At 44.1% G+C, this 20,000-nt stretch overlaps 1 protein-coding gene across 1 annotated transcript in view; it reads left to right on the top strand.

Annotated features, from left to right (window-relative positions):
• ryr2a (ryanodine receptor 2a (cardiac)) overlaps positions 1 to 20,000 on the top strand; it is a gene marked incomplete at both ends in the record, with an annotated part of 197,947 nt that overhangs the window by 61,547 nt on the left and 116,400 nt on the right. The window contains 8 exons of the mRNA XM_080021214.1: positions 3,545 to 3,565; positions 5,967 to 5,981; positions 7,997 to 8,071; positions 8,333 to 8,411; positions 9,673 to 9,785; positions 14,867 to 14,966; positions 15,578 to 15,674; positions 19,501 to 19,575. Coding sequence (XP_079877340.1) covers positions 3,545 to 3,565; positions 5,967 to 5,981; positions 7,997 to 8,071; positions 8,333 to 8,411; positions 9,673 to 9,785; positions 14,867 to 14,966; positions 15,578 to 15,674; positions 19,501 to 19,575 — 575 coding nt within the window. The remainder of the gene's footprint in view (positions 1 to 3,544; positions 3,566 to 5,966; positions 5,982 to 7,996; positions 8,072 to 8,332; positions 8,412 to 9,672; positions 9,786 to 14,866; positions 14,967 to 15,577; positions 15,675 to 19,500; positions 19,576 to 20,000) is intronic.

Here is a 20,000-nt window from a genome sequence, read left to right as displayed (position 1 = left end):
CCCCCCCCCGAAAGAGGGCACAAGAGGAGGACACTCCCCTGGTCAAGTGTGCGTGCAGGCCCCGAGGTGCCTCCAAAGACAGGCTCCTATAGACCAAATCTATAGCTTCCACCAGTCAATGAGCCAACCGCTCCTTGGACAGGGGCCTACCCTTTACCCTTTGGGTCCGAAGCACAGAAGCAACTGGTCCCTGCGCCTAAAGCCCTTAGAGCGGTCCATATAAAACAACACTGCAGCGCCTTGAACAGGCGCTGCAGTACGGCTCCTGCTCCTCTGATTCAAAAGGCAGTGGAGAGAAGGTCGCTAATTCAATGACCGGACTTAGAAACAGAGTTTTATTGACCTCCGGGGTGAAAGAAGCGTTAGGTTGCATGACCACTTTATCACCTCCACCCACAAACTGTATGCAGGATGGGTGGACTGACGGTGCCTGCAGCTCATCTACCCGTTTCACTGAGGTAAGTGCCAGCAGCAAGGCTGTTTTCAGAGAAACAATCTTGATGTCGGCAGTGTGTCGGGGCTCGAACGGAGGCCTAGACAGAGCCCTACCAAAAAGCGAGACACCAGCGGGTGACTGCCTCGTGTGAAGCCGTCCAAGCCCACATGACATGAGGCAATAGCTGCCAGATAGACCTTTAGTGTAGCGGCCGCTTCCCCCTCAGCAAACTGTTCCTGCAGGAACTGCAATATTGGTCCTATAAGGCAGTCAAAAGGGGTGTGTCACTGTTGGTTGCACCACTGGGCAAAAATATGCCACCTCAGTGTGTACTGGGAATGAATAGAGGGTGCACTGGCGCTCTGTATAGTGGCAACCACCGCATCCGAGAGGCCCGAGGCTAGGAGCTTCTCCCTCTCAGGCACCAGGCCCCAAGGTGCCTGCGTGAGTAGGTCCCACCGGAGGGGGAGCTCCCACGAGGGACCCACACTTATTTCTCACAGATCGCAGAACCGCCACTAGCCGCAGCATCAGGTTGTCCTCCCGCCCCCTATCCAGCACTGGCTGAATGAATGCCACAGGGGGAAAAGCATAAAGCAGCGTCTCTGCCTACGGGTGGGGGCCAACGCGTCCACGTCCAACGGCGGCTGGTCCACACTGAGGGAGAACCATAACGTACAATGTGTCGCCTCTCGCAACTCAAACAGGTCCACCTCAGCCCGGCCGAACCACATCCAGATCACTTCCACCACCTGGGGGTGGAGGCGCCAGTCTGCTGCCTGGGGATTCCCCATGGACAGGGACCGGACCCCCGCCTTGGTGATTGATGTATGCTATCGCTGACGTATTGTTTGACCTTATCAGAACGGGCCATGTCGGGCCTTAAGGGCTGGCAGGAAGTGTTGAAGAGCTAACAGCACCGTGTACAACTCTGGCTGTTTTAGATAGACGGCACCCGGGTTCCCGTGCAGCAGAAAACATGACTGAAAAGACAGAAAGCATAAAGAGCCTCTTAAGATAACATTAAGATAGTAATTACTTTATTTATTTATTTATTTTCCATGTATTACTTACAAACATTTTATTGATTTATTTTACCTGCTTAATTTATTTATTTTATTTATTTTATTTATAAATTGCATTTATTCATGTATTGTTTATTATTCTATTTATTACTTACTATTACTTACTTTGTTTATTTTATTTACTTGCTGTATTTATTTATTTATTTGTTTGTTTGTTTATTTATTTGTTACTAAGTTTATGTTACCTACTTTATTTATTTTCCTGCTAATACCGCCACTGCACAGGTTGTACTGTAGCAACCTAATGATAACGGTTATAATGGGATAATTGGATTTTAATAGCACACGGATTTAAATGTAATTGCGCTGCCATACAATTATCCTGATGTCTGGTGTAGTTGTTTCCGTGGAGCTTGTAACCGGATCGTCTGAACACTGAATTGGTATTGTTGGATAAATTGCTTTTAATGCCATTAAGTGTTGGATTCATCAACACATATCAATAGACACACTCCATCAAGTTTCACTTTACTGTTCCGTTTACGTGACATAATGGCAGTGGAATCCCATCGCGTGTTTCACCAAATGTCTCATTTTGAGCTATATTGAGTACGTCCTTCTGGATAAATTTGTTAATTTCACGATAAACAAATGCAAAATGATGGTGTTATGTTGTTTCCTCCGGGGCGTTAGAGTAATTTGTACTGAAATGACGTTCTTATTTCTGACAGACAACTCTTTGATTTACTTTTAAATTGTCTTTATTTACTTTTGCGTCGTTTGACTTTGGCGTCTGGGCTCTACTGCTCATGGCTCCTGGTGAGGTGCACCGAAAACAGAGGCATAACTTAGTGAGCTAGAAATATTGGAGTGATGAGCTGGAATCCCCCATTGGATAGAAGAGGAGAGCCCAACGGGTGGATGCAGGGGAGGCGGAGGGAGCAAAGCAGGTTGTGGAAGCATGTGGCGCCGTCAAGTTGTCTGACAGAACTAGCTCAGCAAGCCATGCATCATGTAGAATAATACATTTTTAATAAGGTGAAACTGTTATACTTTATGATATAGACACACAGTATATCCTCTTAACAGCATTGATGCTGATTGTTCACTGGATATCTTTGCCTTTTCTGTTCTGAAACAATCGTATTTGCAAGACATTGAGGTACTGTTTTTGGATAATATTACATAACTGTTTTATGCAGTGACTTAAAATCCGGGCAGCGATGGCTCTTTCATTTAAGAGGTTTTGTTTTTTTATGAGCAGATGAATTGACATTCAAAAATGACAGCCAAATGTATTTTATCTATTTATCATGTGATTTGATTAAATTGTATTTCAATATTTTATTTTTCTTTTAGTAAAAATGATATTGTATTTCACTTCCTTTATTTAAGAGTAGCCTAATGTTAATCCTTTCAGAAGTGAAGCTCATCATTTTGTAAAAAATTAAACATAGCGCTAAACACATTTTATTGCTTATTGTATTCAATAGAAAATGAGCAACAAAACAATGACTCTATCACTCAAACATATATATATATAATTTCTAAGATAATTAGAATAACTTGGCTGCGGCCTCTTTGTACTGATATGACAGTACGATGTCACTCCCTGTGTGATGCTGCTTTTGTGCAACACTTAAATCAGCATGTTATTTACCAAGTAATGTTAATTTCAGACAATGCATTATGTTTATTTATTTGTTTATTGTTTATCAGGCTCTGCCAACAAGACCAGTTCTCTGCATATTGCATTTGTGTTATCGAGCATCGCATAATGCATGTTGGCGATACTTACCTGCAAAGCTGAGTGACACCTTTGAGTGAAATGTCACATTAGTGTTGTATCGTGTGTCAACACACATGGAATGCCTCCTGTTCAACTGAAACTACCTGTTGTGTTACAAACAAACATTTTTTTTATGCTTTACTGAATCATGACTCTTCTGCCTGCACTCATCTTATCTCATTGCAATGGGATAGATGGTGATTTTCTTCTATTTTTTTTGTTTTTTATAATTTTTTTTTAAATACAATTACGGCAACTTACTTTGTTTATGTTTTCTCTCTCATTTCCACACAGCATGTAGATGTGGAAAAATGGGTAGGTCTGCCTTTTTTCCTTCGTCGTCCACTTTGTCCCTCATCTCCACCATCACCGTGCTAATTATTGCAGTACCATCGCAGTTATATTGTACTTATGTTAGCGTCATTGTTTTTAGAATCTCTGCTTTATCTGTTGTGCCCGCTGGTGAAGACACGGACAGATGAGGTAGTTGAAAGACATTGTGGATAAGGAGCTCGAATCTCTTTCACTCAGGGATGCATACAGTGATTTGCAGCTCCATATGCAACATGTCACTTTATTATTAATATTTATGAGGTGACACAGTGAACGTGTATTATATATTGTACTTTACTTTTATCCTCTTCATTCTTTCTCTTTTTTGCAGACTGTGGGTGTGTCTACGTGCAGATTCATATTTGATTGAATACACTGTTTACATTGTTTACTCTCAATAGTTGGTTCATTAGATAGATTGGTAGGTACGTACATGGCTCGGTAGGTAGGTACGTAGTTATACTGTACGTAGATAGGTAGGTTGGCATGTAGGTTGATAGGTACTATATGTATGTAGGCAGATAGGTAGGTAGGTACTAGATAGGTAGGTAGGTAGGAAGGTAGGTTGGGATGTAGGTCGGTAGGTACTTTATGTAGGTGGGTAGATACGTAGGTAGGTACGTTGGGAGGTAGGTAGGGAGGTACAGTATGTAGGTCGGTAGGTACTGGATGTATGTAGGTAGGTAGGTACATACGTAGGATGGTAGGTTGGTACTGTATGTATGTACAGTATGTAGGTACATACGTAGGTAGGTGTGTATGTAGGTACATTTTATACTATATGTAGATAGGTAGGTTGGTATGTAGGTATGTAGGTAGATAAGTAGGTAGGTTCTATGTAGGTAGGTAGGTATTGATGTAGATATGTAGATATTTCCTCATAGTTAAGATGGGTAAAAAGTAGAGTAGTGTCTGGGTATATGTGAAAAATGTTCTTGGCAAATACAGTAATCATTAATCCGTATAAACTTGTAATGAAATGAAGGATACAAAAGGTAAATGAAACCGGCTTCACATTATACATTACATTAAACATTATATGGCTTTTAGAACATGAATAAATCCAGCGCTCTCTCTCCTGAAGGTGTAAATCCATAAATTAAAGTATTTTCTTATTCGGGGAGACAAAGCCTCTTATCCACACACTGTGGCCTTAAAGATTAGCCCACAGCTTACATAAAATCAACATCAATATCCCAAAATACTGCCTAGATCTGATTCCAAGAAATGGTGTATTGATTTGATGGATGTTTTTTTTTTTTTTTTTGTGATTTACGAGGAATTACTCAATTTCTTTGCCAATTGACCCTCAACTCACTCCTGGCAACACAGTTCATATCTGAGAATCTGTTTGTGTGTTTGTGTGTCGGCTCTCTGTTGACATCGTCTTGTTCCCATTGAATTTGTGTGTCAGTCGTCGAAAAATACACATGTTTTGAAATATAAACAACTTCTGTCTTCAGTACGTGAAAGTATCCCCAAAACCGGTGTATTTGTGATATGTATGTATGTGAGGAATGACAAACCTTTGAGCCGTAAGTTTCTCCGGCCCAGAAGCTCAGAGAAACAAAGGCGTCGCTTGTTCAGTTCTTCCGTCGTTAGTCAGTAAAAACCGTTATCCATTCACCGTCTCACCACCTTGAAGAACGTGTCTGGATTAGTCCAATGGGATAGCCAGGCTCGCCACCTCAAAACCGCACAAAATCGTACGGGTCAAATCTCCCACGAAAAGCGACTGGGCGGAGGTTGGTTCGCGGCTCTAGTCTGAAGGAACGGGGTTTATTCAAATACATACACGCCTTCTTGTAATCATGGCCATTCATAGAAGTATCTGCAATAACTGCGAAAGTGAAAACAAAACCCTCCACAAAATGAGTGCTGCGTGTGACTTCATGAAGCATCTCACGGCTCTTATAATAATAATAATTATAATAGTAATCTACACATAACAATACAATTTCTTCCATGTGGAAATGAACTACCTATCACTGTCATGTCTCATTTGGGACAAGGACAATTTAAGAATTGTTTTTGTGCTGTAAACTGTTAAAAAAAAAATCATTCGTTTAAGCCATACAAGCATTTATATTGATTTGTCGGTCATTTGGACTAATGTGACTACATGCAAGGCTTCAGTTATCAATTATCTATTATTGTTGTTATTATATTATTATTATTATTTTTGCCCCTTTTTTAAATAATTCTCTTACAGGAACCTAATATGGGCCATTATATTGTTTTCTGACATCAGTAGCTCACGTACTTTGTGATAAATAAATAAATCAATAAGTAATTAATGTTTTTCTTTTAAATCCTCTGCAGTGATGGTATCAGAATGTGTTTTAATTTGATATTTTCCTGTTTCATGCCCCCTCTACCACAGAAATTCATGATGAAGGTAAGTTTGTGTGAGTGTGTGTCGTGTGCGTGTGCGTGTGCGTTTGTGTGTGTGTGTGTGTGTGTGTGTGTGTGTGTGTGTGTGTGTGTGCGCCTAACCTTAAAAACCATGTCCAGGTTTATGTTGTTTCATTCTCACAATCAGAATTTGAGTTTTCGTGCTCTACAGTATAGACTCACCTTCTCCTTTCTGCCACGCTTGCTTTTTGTTCTTTACTTTACAAAGCGTGGAAATAATCGCACATTGACACAGAGGGACAGAAATACTACCGCGAGGAGACAGGAGACTCAAACAACCGTTCAGATTTGGTCGACTTTGGAAATTAAAATCCCCGCGCTGGGAACCGACGAGCGCTTCTCCGGATCATGACGCTGAGTCGTCATATTTTTATTTGCATCCGATGGAACAAAACTAATATAGACTCCCGCATGATTTAAGGGGAATTAAAGTTAAAAAACGTAGCCTACTGCATATAGATGTGTTGATATATCCAAATTCCACTTTAAAAAAATAGATAAATGGAAATTGCTGTTGTGTCGCAAGATCAAAATTGCAACCCTGTATTAATTCATGAGTTCCAGACGGAATACCAGCTCTGCGTTAATCAGAACTCGCTCAAGTTTCACTTTGAGAACTACTGGCAGGCCGTGATAAGCCCACGTATACATGTCTGTGATGTTTGGTGTGGTTTTAAGGCCGTTTACAGGGTACCGGAATGCCGTGGGATTGTTTCCTTGTAAAACGTGTGCCGTGGCACAAAAATGCTTGGGAAACACCGTTAGATAACATTACGTAAATGACATTATGGGAAATATAGACAAGCAGCAGGGATGAGAAAATACCCACCTCCTCAGAGGTAGATAAATGTTAATGGGCATCCTGACTAACCTAGATGTGGTGAACTGCCAGGACAGGTTTAGACGTGAAGCCTCCATTTGTTCAGCTCAGCTCTCGCCGAGGTGTTAATTGACGAGGCTAATGGGGACGAATGGCTCCGGCCTGAAGGACTCCCGCACTTGTTAGCCCTCGATGAAGTTCCGAGGGTGGCCTGTCACATCGTGTTAACTTTTTCATTTAGCACCAGGTCCAGAAAGGAGGACGCTGCACCTCCAGCAGCAGCAGCAGCAGCAGGACTGTGGATATTCCCCCCCCCCCGTTTAGAGCGGGGGGGGGGAGACGAAGCGCGGTCGCGGAAGTCATGAGGCTGCGCTTCGCCTCGCCTCCGTCCCGCAGCCGCTCTGCAGTAGTTACAGTCTGTCGTCCTGGGGGACGCAGGGTCCCCCACCCTCGCTGAAACAGATACCATTTCCCTTTTTTGGGGAGGGGGGAATTGTCAGTGTATCTTTACGGCCCATACTGTAAAGTACTGACTCCGATGATAAAAAGGTATTTTTCTATAGATAAGGGTTATTTTCATGTAAAAAAAAAAATGGGTTCAATATTGTTTATAACTGCTTTTAAAATAACACATTTTCCTTCCTTTGAGATCTATATTACTGTGACTTTGTCAGAGGTGATGTTCTTCGGTGTTTATGAGAAAACCATAAATGAAAACAGAAGTAAAAACATGAACATTCCACGAAAATGAAGTCCTTTCTTTCGATCTTGACCCGTAATGGCACTACAGAATATTATTTATGAATATGATTATTTTATTCTTGCTGCTACTTTCAGTGGACTGAGTCATTTAAATGTTTGTCATTTTTTATCTTTGAATATAACATTTTTTAAGTGATCCAGAAAACAATGTATTTTTTGCCGTGTATAATCTATATTCATGAATATGTATTAAATCAATGTAAAACTATGACCTCTCAATTCTAACGAATCTCTCCCGTCATGTTGACTCTCGTGACTCTCACTGATGTCATTTCGTCCTTTCTCCTCCTGCTCCTCTGTTTGACAGATGACTGATGCTTATTTCCTCCGCTTGCTGCTTTCCCCCCTCTATATTCACATTTCTCTATTCTTCATTTGAATTATTATTTTTTTTTCTTCAACCCTTCCTCCCCCAGACGGCCCAGGGAGGCGGCCATCGCACCTTGCTGTACGGCCACGCTGTCCTTTTACGACACTCCTACAGCGGGATGGTTAGTAGACGTACTGCGCACACACACACACACACACACAAACACAAATTGCAAGAGTTTCCCTCATTCCAGCTGCGACATTACCCAGTTTAATTAATAAATGTCAGTCTTTCAACAACGTCCCACGTGACTGAACGATACAAGCGAGAAAGCATTATCTTCTCGCTCATCTTGATCGTCACTATCTTGTTTCCTTCATCGCCAGCTTGGTAGTCTTCTGCTTGTTACTTCTTTAATAATGATCTGTCTTTTCTGTCACAGTACTTGTGCTGCCTGTCCACTTCTCGCTCGTCAACCGACAAACTGGCCTTCGACGTGGGACTTCAGGAAGACACCACAGGTGGGAATCGTGACAAACCTCCATCGGCAATGGGGAATTCTTCCCAGGATCGTTCAAGGATTTATTTTCCTGCCTTTGCTTTTTGTTTATTTTCGTGATAGAAAGCGTGGCGCAGCGAGCCGAGGTGTTGTTTGTAGTGCTTCCACAGATTCCCCGGTTTGAATCCCGTCGCCGGTATTTGAATACGTGAGGTTTATGCGGGTTTCCTCCGTAAGGCCTTTAGAATGACCTTTAGGTGGGGAGGACTGGAGACTATCTCGCCTGTAGGTGTGAATGGTGTGTGTGTGTGTGTGTGTGTGACTGACCGTGTGATAGACTGGTGTCCCATTCAAGGTGTCTCCATGCCACCCAACCAGAAAATGGAGAAATTGCTTAAAGGGTGATGGATTTAACTACTTGGCTTTTAGGTTTTGCATGTTAATGAAAGATTATAGCCTTTGGGTAGAAGATCGTGCTGTGGCACCAACGCCTTTTTTGTCACATGTTCCGCGCTGTCGCAAATCCCAATCCATGTCATGCCTGGTATGGGCCAAGTTTGACTTGAACACAAATGGTGAGGAAAGCCAGCGCTTGTATTGTGCTCAGCTGTCATTTCTACAAACTGTTTTCACTCTTTCTGTCAGATACCAGTCTTTTTTTTTTTTTTTTTCCATCATGGGTGTGAGCTCTTGGCCCGCCGTCCTTCTTCCTCGCCTGACAATCTCTGCCATTGTTCTGTGTTCTCTTCCCTTTAAAAGAAGCTGCACGTTTAGCTTAAAACAAAACCCGAATGACTTACGACTCCGATGTGAAATACACCTCGGGGTGCCCTGTGTTGCCTCTATAAAGACGAGATGCAAATCGTTGAATAAACATGAGGCCTGAAAGGGATAATGTGCCACATCGGGAACAAAAGCCCAGTGAACACAATGTAACACCGAGATTAAGGTTATTATGACAGTGTTTTGTTATGTTGCTATGTGTGGGCCAGTGAGTCTGGATGATTGACTAAGGTTGGTTGTCTTGACCTTGGAGATTATTGGTTTGCTCATCTGTCTCACCGTATATGTTAATAGGTCTTTTTTGTTGTTCATTGTTGTTGGATTCATGGCCAAAAACACCGGGCACCATAAATGAGTCAGTTTCGCTCAAGCCGTTTCCTCCCGTCCCCCGCTTTCTCTGACCAGACGGCGACTCTCGCTCCGGGTCAAACCGCTGCTCTTTCACCGAGATGTTCAGGGCGCGCGAGGTGCCGGATTTAAAGCGTGTGTTGTTTCTGCAGGGGAGGCGTGCTGGTGGACCATTCACCCAGCGTCCAAGCAGCGGTCAGAGGGCGAGAAGGTCCGAGTGGGAGACGACCTCATCCTCGTCAGCGTCTCCTCGGAGCGATACCTGGTACAGTGCTTGAAGTCGCGTGGTCTGCGTTTATGATTGTTCCGTAAACCCTGACGACATGAGGCCAAACATGCCATACACAGCCTGGTGACAAGTGGCCATTGTAGAAGTACGGCCGGGATTGATTTAGCGTCAGATGCTGAGGTTTCTTTAAATTCTTCAGAATGTGTCACCACAGGTCAGTCTACTACAGACTGACTTTCCCAAGCACACAAGAAAGAGCTGTTTCATCTATTTGCATTGAAGGCGCTCCTGTATATATTATCATTGTTGGTGATGCGCCGCACATGAGGGGGAGGGCCAGTTCATTAAACATATTGGGATTTCTTTTGTGTGTGTGTGTGTGTGTGTGTGTGTGTGTGTGTGTTCGATTATTATCAATTATTTCCGGGGCTGTACCTGACTCAGAATTGTGTCAGTCTAATCGGATTCGGCCGTTCAATGTGAATATGAACAGGGCATGATATGTCAGGGCATGATACATGATACCCCCCTGTCCCCCATGAGATTACATGGGGGACAGGGGGGTGCGGACCCCCTCTTCCTGGGAGAACCAGAGAGTTGTCCCCCTCTCATTGTCAACACAACTCTAAAGTTTTAAATAATCGCAGCTCTGCGCCCCGATCGCTCCCCCTCTGACGGCACCGAATGTGCCCGCGGCGCGCCAGCGATGGGTCGCCCAATGATTTTACTCCTTTCCTCACGTAACAACACAAGCTCCGCGCGTGATGGGGACATGTACCCCGTCAACCCCCTGTCAGTGAACCGCAATACCGCGATTATACATTGGTTTTCACTGCGGTAAGACATATTCACACTGCCACAGCCCGAGAGTAAACCCATTATGTTGACCAAAAGCCTCTCAAGTACAATTCTGGGACAATGGATTATTGATTGCCGCTTTAACTCTGACTGGTACGCCAAAATCCCAGATGCCGAGTGTCTGGTTTATTCTGAAAATGCCTCCCTTTGGTCCCTATGAATGTTTCTCCGGTGCTGTTGGTTCCCCAGGTTTATTGCATGCTCTTTGAGAGCCCTAATGAGCAAAGTAGCTTTGCTCAATTGACCATCTCCCCAGAGTTCTGGCCACCTGAGCCTGACGCCAGACTGAGGTTTTAACCATGAATATAACGCATGTAAACGGTGTATATGCACATTTCTACACAAACGGTGGAGTGTGCTTTTGAACGTATGCAGAGCTTTCTGATCCTGTGTGCACACAGAACTTAGTGCTGCGAAATTAGAAATTTTTGGAAAATAAATGAATCATTATTTTTGAATGTAGGAATTGTTTTTCCTTAAGAATGTTACTGACGGCTGTTGCGGCTTGATACCTAGAGTGGGGTTATCGCAATCTAAGACAATTATGTCCCGTCTTGTTATCTACAATTTAGGGAAACGTTCTTGAATGATGGCAGTTATGTTATTTGTCTGTGACCATTCTGGTGAATTCAAGGCCAGCCATCCAATGTTATGAAAGGTAACACTGGCCTCAAGTGCAAGGGCTCAGCTTAAATGCACATTTTGCTCTGCTATGTTCTTCTGGGGGCATTTAATTGGATCGCTGTGGGCAGCATTCAAAGATTCTTAAACTGCAGAAAAAATAAAGGCTTTCCACAGTCATTTCCATTTCTGGATTTTTAGCCATTGGCCCTTTCCAGAGAAAAAATTAGGATGGAACTGGAACCGGAACTGGCTTTTCCCAACCAAGACTTAGCTGCATACTGACATCAGTCCTTTGTGCATTTACTTTGTTATCAACACAACGCATACGTATAGTTCCCATAATATACCATATACTGTATATATATATATACTGTATACCATTACACTGTGCAAAAGGCCAGAGTCAAGGACAACTCCCATGCATTTTCTGTTTTGGTGAGTCTGAAGAGTATTGACCTCACCTAAAGAATCATAAATTGATTTCTCACCCTGCACTTACTGTATTACCATTTAACTGCCTTGAGATATGGCTGGGGTTTCAATGAAAAACGCTCTTGTTATGGAGTTACAGTGAGTTCCGCCAAATCACCTCCTGTATGTCTTCTGTTCACTGAACCGAATAACCGGTTTATTCCAGGTATAGCCATCTGCACTAAGATGGTACACAAAGATCTTTTTATTAATTTTCCCAAAGTTGTAATTTGAAGACTGCTTCTGTGCCATTGCTGGGTCTCCCAATGTGATTGGAGCAATTCACAGAACGCCCACTGCAATGCAAGCACCATCATTACACAAATTAAATTTTGTTCTAAAAGGTCAGCATTCAATTCATGCGCCGTCTAATTTACGGCTGCTTAATTTCATTGCCAAAGCGCCAGACCATTCGTCTTCGGAATAGGTTTGATACAAATGTTTGATCAATCTCTTTTCGTGAGAGGGAATCTCGAACCTTTTCACACAAAACATTGTTAATTGAGGGTCCTGGTCTGGGTAGAGCATCTGGTGGGTGATATGGATGCGTTGGCGGCTGCCCAACAATCTGGAACTGAGTGTTGGTGAGGATCATTAACGACAGCTCGAGAAGACCAATCTGAACCAATCACAGATGTCCCACTCCGCTGTCAGGCGGACCAAAGTTTGTCCTTGGGGCAAAGGGTTATAACTCAGATGAGCTTATTCTGAAAGACAGATGAGGAAGAGTGTAGCAACCCGTAAACTTGTTGGCTGGCGTTGGACGCAAAGGCCGACACGGAGGCTGGTGGAAGTTTCCAACGCAGTCTTCACTCCGACAAACAATGCATGGACAAGAGACAAGAGGATGCAGTCTACTAGACAAGACCGAGGCTGGAACAGGGACACATGGAAGCAGGTGGAACAGCTACAGAAGAGACATCCCAACGGCCCGGAAGAGAAAAAAAGTATACCATTTGGTACGCTAAATTAGCGTTTAGTATGCTCAGTTAGTATGTCAAAAGTAGTAGGATGACATACTGCATCCGGTGAAAGACAATGACAACTGTAGATGACTGGTCCGGAGGGAGAACAACGAACAACGGCGGAGGGGGGGTCAGACCAGTGGTCTGGGTGTATGACCACGCATGTCTTTTTGTTCACAAGCTAAAGCACGCAGGACCATAGTAATGTAATAGGCAGTACTTAGTATGCCACTCCAGAGGCAGCGAAAGGCACTGATAGGGGAGGCTAGGGTCAGAAAAGGGTTCCTGCCTTTATGCAGAGTTTCAACCGGTGGCTGCCAACGGCAAAATGATGACGGTGCAAGTCAGTGTCATCGTGGTTTCTGAGTCAGTACATGATACAATGGTTTATAATCCCGTGTTTAAACAGCCTGGATAAATGATCAGCCTTGTCGCTCTATTAGATGTCGACACATTATTCATAATTATTAACACCTCAAATCCCTTATCACTGTCATGGACTTACATGTAAGTTACAGTACAGTGTGGGGGTTACCACACACTGTGAGCCCCTCTCGTAAACGTCTCCACTGAGGCCTGCTTAGCGTTACTTAAGCCCCTTTCACACATGGAAATCCGTAACATTGCTGCATAAAAAATGTCTCGCAAAGGCAGTAGGTAGTCATTCCCACATAGGCTCGTTTACGGAAAAGTTCCGTATTGAGTGTGTTCCTACATAGATTACTTTTAGGGATACATTACGTAATGCTTGCACGGGACGTGTCTGATGTCACGTGAGACTGGGTGAGGGAATCATTTTTTAGACCAGCGCTTCACTCCCCGTCCCCCTGCGCCGCGGATTCTTCCCTCCGCTGACGGAGCGGGGGCAGAGCCCCCGTCCCCGGACGCAATAACCCTAAACCCACTGCTATTAAGTCGGTGTGATCATTTTCAACCTGTCCTACACTCTCTGCCTCCGGAGAAGGAACGTTCTCCACCTGCTTTCCCTCTCCTGCCGCGCAGCTTCAGTTTCTCGTCTTTGCCGACCGCCACAGTTTGGATCGGACTCGCAATTTTTACGAATGTTCCAAAATGTTTTTACGAACCGAAATCTTTGTAGGAAAAAAAAAAACTTCGCAAAAAACCCCACTATTTCTGCTTTATTTGGATTGGATTCCACCCCTAATTTACGGAAATGCTTCCATACCAACACACTTCCGTTCACAGCCATACCGGCAATTTGCCGGAAATTCTATTAGGTCAAGAGTGGGGAAATTTACAGAACGACTTTTACGGAACACCGACACCCGCCCCTTTTCCAAAATGATGCCATACGGAACATTGCCAGTGGATTTACGCCTTTCAGTGCAAGTGGGGAAGGGGCTTTATTGTCACTGTGCCCACAGAGTTTAACAAGCACGCAACCTTCTAAAATGTTCCTGACAAAAGTGACAATCAAAGCAGACACAGGGGAAACCCAAACAGGCAGAGCGACACAGCGGGGATTGATCGCGCACTCAGCGGTAATGAGGCTGTATCTTAATCTAATAGGCAGAGTTACAGCAGTTATTGACGTCTGGGCTGGTCTCTGGACAGCTGTTGCGTGCACGCCTGGCAATGTGTGTCTTTAGCTGGCTGCTGTCAGTGAGAGAGGTTGATAGGAATTCCTCAGCTGTAGACATTCTCAACCTTGGAGTCGCGACCCCACATGGGACGATATGCATCCCGGGTCATGGGCAATTCCTAAGACTGATATGTCGATATTTTATTGATTTTTTTTTTTTATAAAGAATTTTGTTAAATTGGTTTGAAATACATCATGAGTTCTATATCCATCCATTTGGCACTCGCCCACGATGCTCCATGGTATAATAAAAGTAGTTAATACTGAAATTCACATGTAACATCACCCTAAATGTGAATTCTAACACATAAAGTTTGTAAAATAATAATAAAAAGAAAAAATTTGTCGCACCCTCTAATTGCTGTTTTCATAATAATTTGGAGCCTTAAAAACGGGCTTGTGGGCCTGAAGGCTGAGAACCCCTCCTTGCGGCACCTCCAAGTTCTGGCATAAATAAAATAAAAATTGATTATTTATTTAATGAATGAATTAACCCACGCAATTACATGACTGTTTGTTTTGATATCCAGCAGCGCTGGTTATTGAAGTGACTCCCCCTCCCTGCGTTTACTTCCCCTCCCTCCCTCTCCCCGCAGCACCTGTCCTACGGTAACGGCAGCCTCCACGTGGACGCAGCCTTCCAGCAGACTCTGTGGAGCGTCGCTCCCATCTGCTCAGGCAGCGAAGTGGCACAAGGTACTGCGCAGGATCGCCTGTTCCAGCCGCTCCTTTGCCCTGGTTTAGCTCAGGTTCAGCTCTCCCACTTCTGCCCCCGCGCTTCCTCAGGTCCTTGTTTTTGTGTCGATTCCCTGTCCCTTCTCTTCTGTCCTAACCCGTCTCCTTTCTCTCCCCTTCTCCTCTCACCCTCCCCTCACGTGAAGTCGAGCGAAGTTTATTTATACAGTCCTTAATCACAGCAGAGTCTCAAAGGGCTTCACAAGCCCATATTTCATACGGACACCAACAGCATCCTCTCGTCTTAACCCCTCACCCGGGTAAGGTAAAAGTCCCAGAAAAAACTCCCGCCTTGAGAACGGGTCAGAGAGGGACGGATCCGGCTTCCGGGACGACCAGGCTGCAGTGGAGTAATTAGCCTTATCCGACTTAGTCTTAGGTTATATACTACTCTATTTAAAATGCAGTATGGGAGTCCATTGTGTTGGAGGACATTGTGCTCACTTCTTCTCCCTTGACATTACCCCCCTTCCTTTTATGAGCCGCTTTCTCTCCCTACCCTCCAAAACCCCTTTTCTTCGGGATGCATTTACGTAAGTGTAATGCGGTATTCTCTTCTTTTCTTACTGCAGGCTACTTAATCGGAGGAGACGTCCTGCGTCTCCTCCATGGTCACATGGACGAGTGCCTGACGGTGCCGTCTGGGGAGCACGGCGAGGAGCAGAGGAGGTCAGTGGGAACCCAGATGGGAGGGGAAGGAGAAGGGGGAGAAGGAAGCAGGGCTATAGTAGCTAGAGGTGGAGGAGAAAAGAGAGAATGAGAGAGGAATCAGGACATACCTGAAGGGAGGACGAGAGGCGGCGCAGGAGGTCTAGGGAGGTGTGGGCAAGGGTGGAGGTAATTAAGTACAACTGCTAATGGGGAGTTTTACTGTATTTGCAGTCAGTTGGGTGAGATATTTGGCTTCTACTTGAGTACAAATGCTCACATCTCTTCCCACTGCCGGGTGTGGGCAAGCTGGACTGTGCCCTCCAAAGAGTTTTTAGTATTTCGTTTTTTGCCAGTTCAGCTGGCACTACAGTCATAAATAGAAATAGAAATCAAAAAGCACTTTTCTTCTCATGAAACCATCCTTTAGTTAGGACCAGACTTGACTGTAAGAAACTCCATGAAGGAGCAAGGACCAGACTGCTGAAACATCATTTCATGGAGAGCACCTGTGGTGTTGGAACGGGTCCTCCCCTTGTAGTTGTGTCCACCATTTGACTGGTCACAGTCAATGAAATGCGAGTCTTCCGTTTTTATCAACATAGCTATTTATTACCCTTATAATCAATGCATGATTGAGTGGAGACAGACGTCATTTAATGCTGCTATTTGAGGCAAGCACTCTGGTGCTCAGGAGCAGTGGTGGTCCTTACCATATGCCAAGCAAGACAAGTGTCAAAAGCCCCCTAAAAAGGCAAAGGGCCTCTTAAAAATACAAAAAAAAAACAACCCCAAAAACATTTAAAGCAATGTTGTAATTTTTTTTAGATGTTACATCTCCCGCTTAGCCTGCAACAATGGACTGTCCCAAAATTCAAACTTTGCAGTTGAAAAAATGACAAACCTGTCCTTAAATTTAACCAAGACAGTGCGCTTTCATTTGAGTCGGCAACATGTTTTAGGCTCACATTAACACGTAATTCGATTTTAGTAAACATGTACTCATAAGATACTGAGGATTATTCACCAAAGTCACCTGCCAACATTTCCGCTGCCTGTGTAGTTGTCCAAGTGCGTCCGGCGTCGGCGATCTGGGTCGATATTTTGCAGGTCCGTTCTTGTTTTGGAGTGGGCCAGGCCCCTCAGGGCTTGGACGGAAGGTTCACCAGAGGCAGAATGAGCTCTCGTTCCCTCCTTCCGTCCCCGCGGTGAGATAGGGCGACATCCCTCGGGGTGAGAAGAACTATTATTAATTACAGTTTCCTGTCGCTCTCACAGGAGACAGCAAAGTGGTTAAATAATGTAAATGAGCTCGTATCCTGGTCGTGAACGAACAAACGCCGGACCGAGGCCCGAACAGGTAGCTCTCTTCACGGACGTCGATGAAATAAAAAAAAATCCCATTTAGCAGAGAATCCAACTCACACATACCAATTAACGAACAGGGTATGGCTTATCATTTTCCAAATGGATGACTGCATCGTGACTTTTTCAGAGGCTTTTGTCAAGTCAATGCTGTCATGGATGTTGGGTCTTTGTTTGTGACGTGAGTGGTGCGGAGGTACCTGGTACTGCTTCAAAACCCAAAGAGGTCGCCACACAGATGTTACAATGATTTTAAAAACAATGCCTTACAAATCCATCCTGGCTGCTGACCGCCCTGAACTGGCACGAGCAGCTTTCCCAAAGAGTACGTTAAAAAAGACGAAGAAACCCATAAACTGATTAGGGAATAATTTTCCCGATCCATCAAACTGGATTTAGTTGTAATAATGAAAATGTATGCTTTCACCGCGTTCCTCGTTTTGGAAGTTATGTACCGCCGTGCGGAATTAAGCTGACATAATAAACCCAAGGTTGCGGGGACGGGATGTTCTGAGTTACGTAAGATACTTTTGTCTCGCCGCTGCCTCTTTTTAGTTGTTTGTGTGCATTTTTTCTTTTTTTTCTTTCTTTTTTTTTAAATTAAATGTCTCCTTTATCCGCGCACAACAGGCGGAGAGCGCAGACAGACAGACCAGGACACTTGCACCACCTAAGCACAGAGCACGGCTGCGATCCATAACGGCTCCGAGCAAACCATGACCATTTGTGTATTTATTTTTGTTGACACCGGGGTTGTCGCCGCTGTTTGGCGACAACCTTTGATTATACGGGCTCCTGACAAATGTGCTGACGGCACCGCGCTGTGTCTGCCGCAGTTATGCAAAGCACGCACCATCGCGCGGTGGTGCACGTCACATGCACCTGACGGGGAACCAAACAGCTTGGAAAGACAGCTTTAAAACCAGCAGACACATGATATTGACATAAAAACGACAGCCCTCGCCATACAGTAAACACAAAGGGGCAATTTCGATGACAAATGGCAAAATGAAGGAAACCTGTTCAAGAGGTTGAAAGCCAAGGAGGGAGTTTTCAGATCGTCCAACCGTTTGCTTTTGTTATTTATGCTCCTCCTATTTATGCTTGAACGGCCCAAAGAATGGCCAGCGGCTCTAGGTCAGAGGATCTCGGAGGTTTATTCGAGACAAGGGCTTGTCATCGTATGCAAGTGCGTCGTCGGAAAGGAGAATAGCTCCTGAATTTATTGTAAATTGAATTGGGAGGCAGTGCTAGGGAACCAGAAACGTATGGGGTGTCGTCAGCATAACTGCGTAACATGCGTGAAACAGTTTGGAGTACTGTAGATGGTCCAGTGAAAACATGTATAGGGAGAAGAGAATATGACGAACGTAGGAGGAATGGGTGGTACTATAACTATCGCTGGAAATGAACTAGTTAATTCTAGTTCTTGAGATTTTTTATTTTACTCAGTGAGTCGTGTGGTTAAATAATTTATGACAAAAAAATGCCAAGCAGAAAGATTAATCTGAAAATAAAGATTTTGTCCCAAAGCAGTGTCGAGTGTTGAGCTGTAAGCTTGATTTTGTTAAAAAAAAAAAAAAAGTCTAGTATTTATTTTTGAATGCATGTGACTCTTGCATAAGCCGCTGTGACAGTAGCAGATATTCTAGAACTCTTCAATTGTAAATCTCTCTTTTTTTCAGATACATATCAGTGACCTACGGCAAATTCATTTGTTATCTCATTTCGGAGCAAATTAAATTGCTTTGTCCGGGGAAATGGGCAATTCCCCACATTTGCAGGAAACGTGGAACTCCAAAACATCCCTCTAACCCGCTTGTCTGCGGTATGGTCTATTGCACTCTCGGGGATCGTGCAGCTTTTGCGTTCGCTAAACCTGCGCAAATGAGAGAAAAAGAAGCCGTGTAAACCTCAAAGGGTGAAATGCACCTCTCACTGCGCTGCCAAGCAAATAGCGTCCCGGTGCTATTTGCACATATTTAAATTTGGTGTTAATGCGCAAAATTGGCCCCGTTCTCTGCAAATGAGCCTCATTGCGGAAAAAGTCCAATCCACAAGCCCCAGCGCTTATAGCCACAACGCTGCTAGAATGAGATGGTGGTGGCTGAAGCCCATTTATATGGGGTGTCCGTTTGAGAAGCTTGTGAGGCATTGTGGGATATTTCATTTTGTCCTCTGCTTCAAATACGGACGTGGAGCAGGGACAGAGCCCCCACACAATAGGCAGGACCTGCCTACTGTGTTCTTGGTGCAAAGGCACCATTTATACTTTGCCACATGGATAATCGCAATCAGACGCAAAGCGAGAGCGAATTGCACTCAGCTGCCAAACTTTATGGGCGTGTTTGCGCTGTGATATCATAAGCCCAATATCTTTTGTGAATCGGACCCTGAGACGGGGCAGACAGCGGTAGCAAGTGATGCGCGCTCATGGTGCTGTCAGCGGCTGTCATCCGTGCTCTGTGAATTCGCCCTTCAGAATGGTGAACTACGAGGGAGGAGCCGTGTCCGTCCACGCCAGGTCTCTCTGGAGGCTGGAGACGCTACGGGTGGCGTGAGTACGATTTTTAATACTTGTAAATTATGAAGTCCAATCACTTAATCTCATAAAGTTCAAGTACAAGTTTAATAGACGTTTATACCAGTTGAATCAATCTATGTATGAGTGGTTGAAATCCAAGGACCTTGGCTGGAGCTAGATGAGCCACGATAATGGCTGATCATAACAGGATCATATCCAGATGAACAAGCATACTTTTAAAACACACGTACTGAATTATGTATACACCCAGGTATTTTGAAGCACATATATCTTACATTCATGTGGAACCCACTTTGCATGACTTTAGAAGCGTTTGAATCAGTATTTTTGGCGTAGCGATTACTCTGTTATTGGGTTGAAAGTTTATTCTGGGGAAGTTTTCTCCTGTATATATTATGATGTTCTGGTGTTTCCAGTAAAAATATCCTGCCGTGCCC

The sequence above is a fragment of the Zeus faber genome (genome assembly GCF_960531495.2).
Source record: "Zeus faber genome assembly, chromosome: 20".
Lineage (NCBI taxonomy): Eukaryota > Metazoa > Chordata > Actinopteri > Zeiformes > Zeidae > Zeus > Zeus faber.
This window is presented reverse-complemented; position numbering and strand designations above follow the sequence as displayed.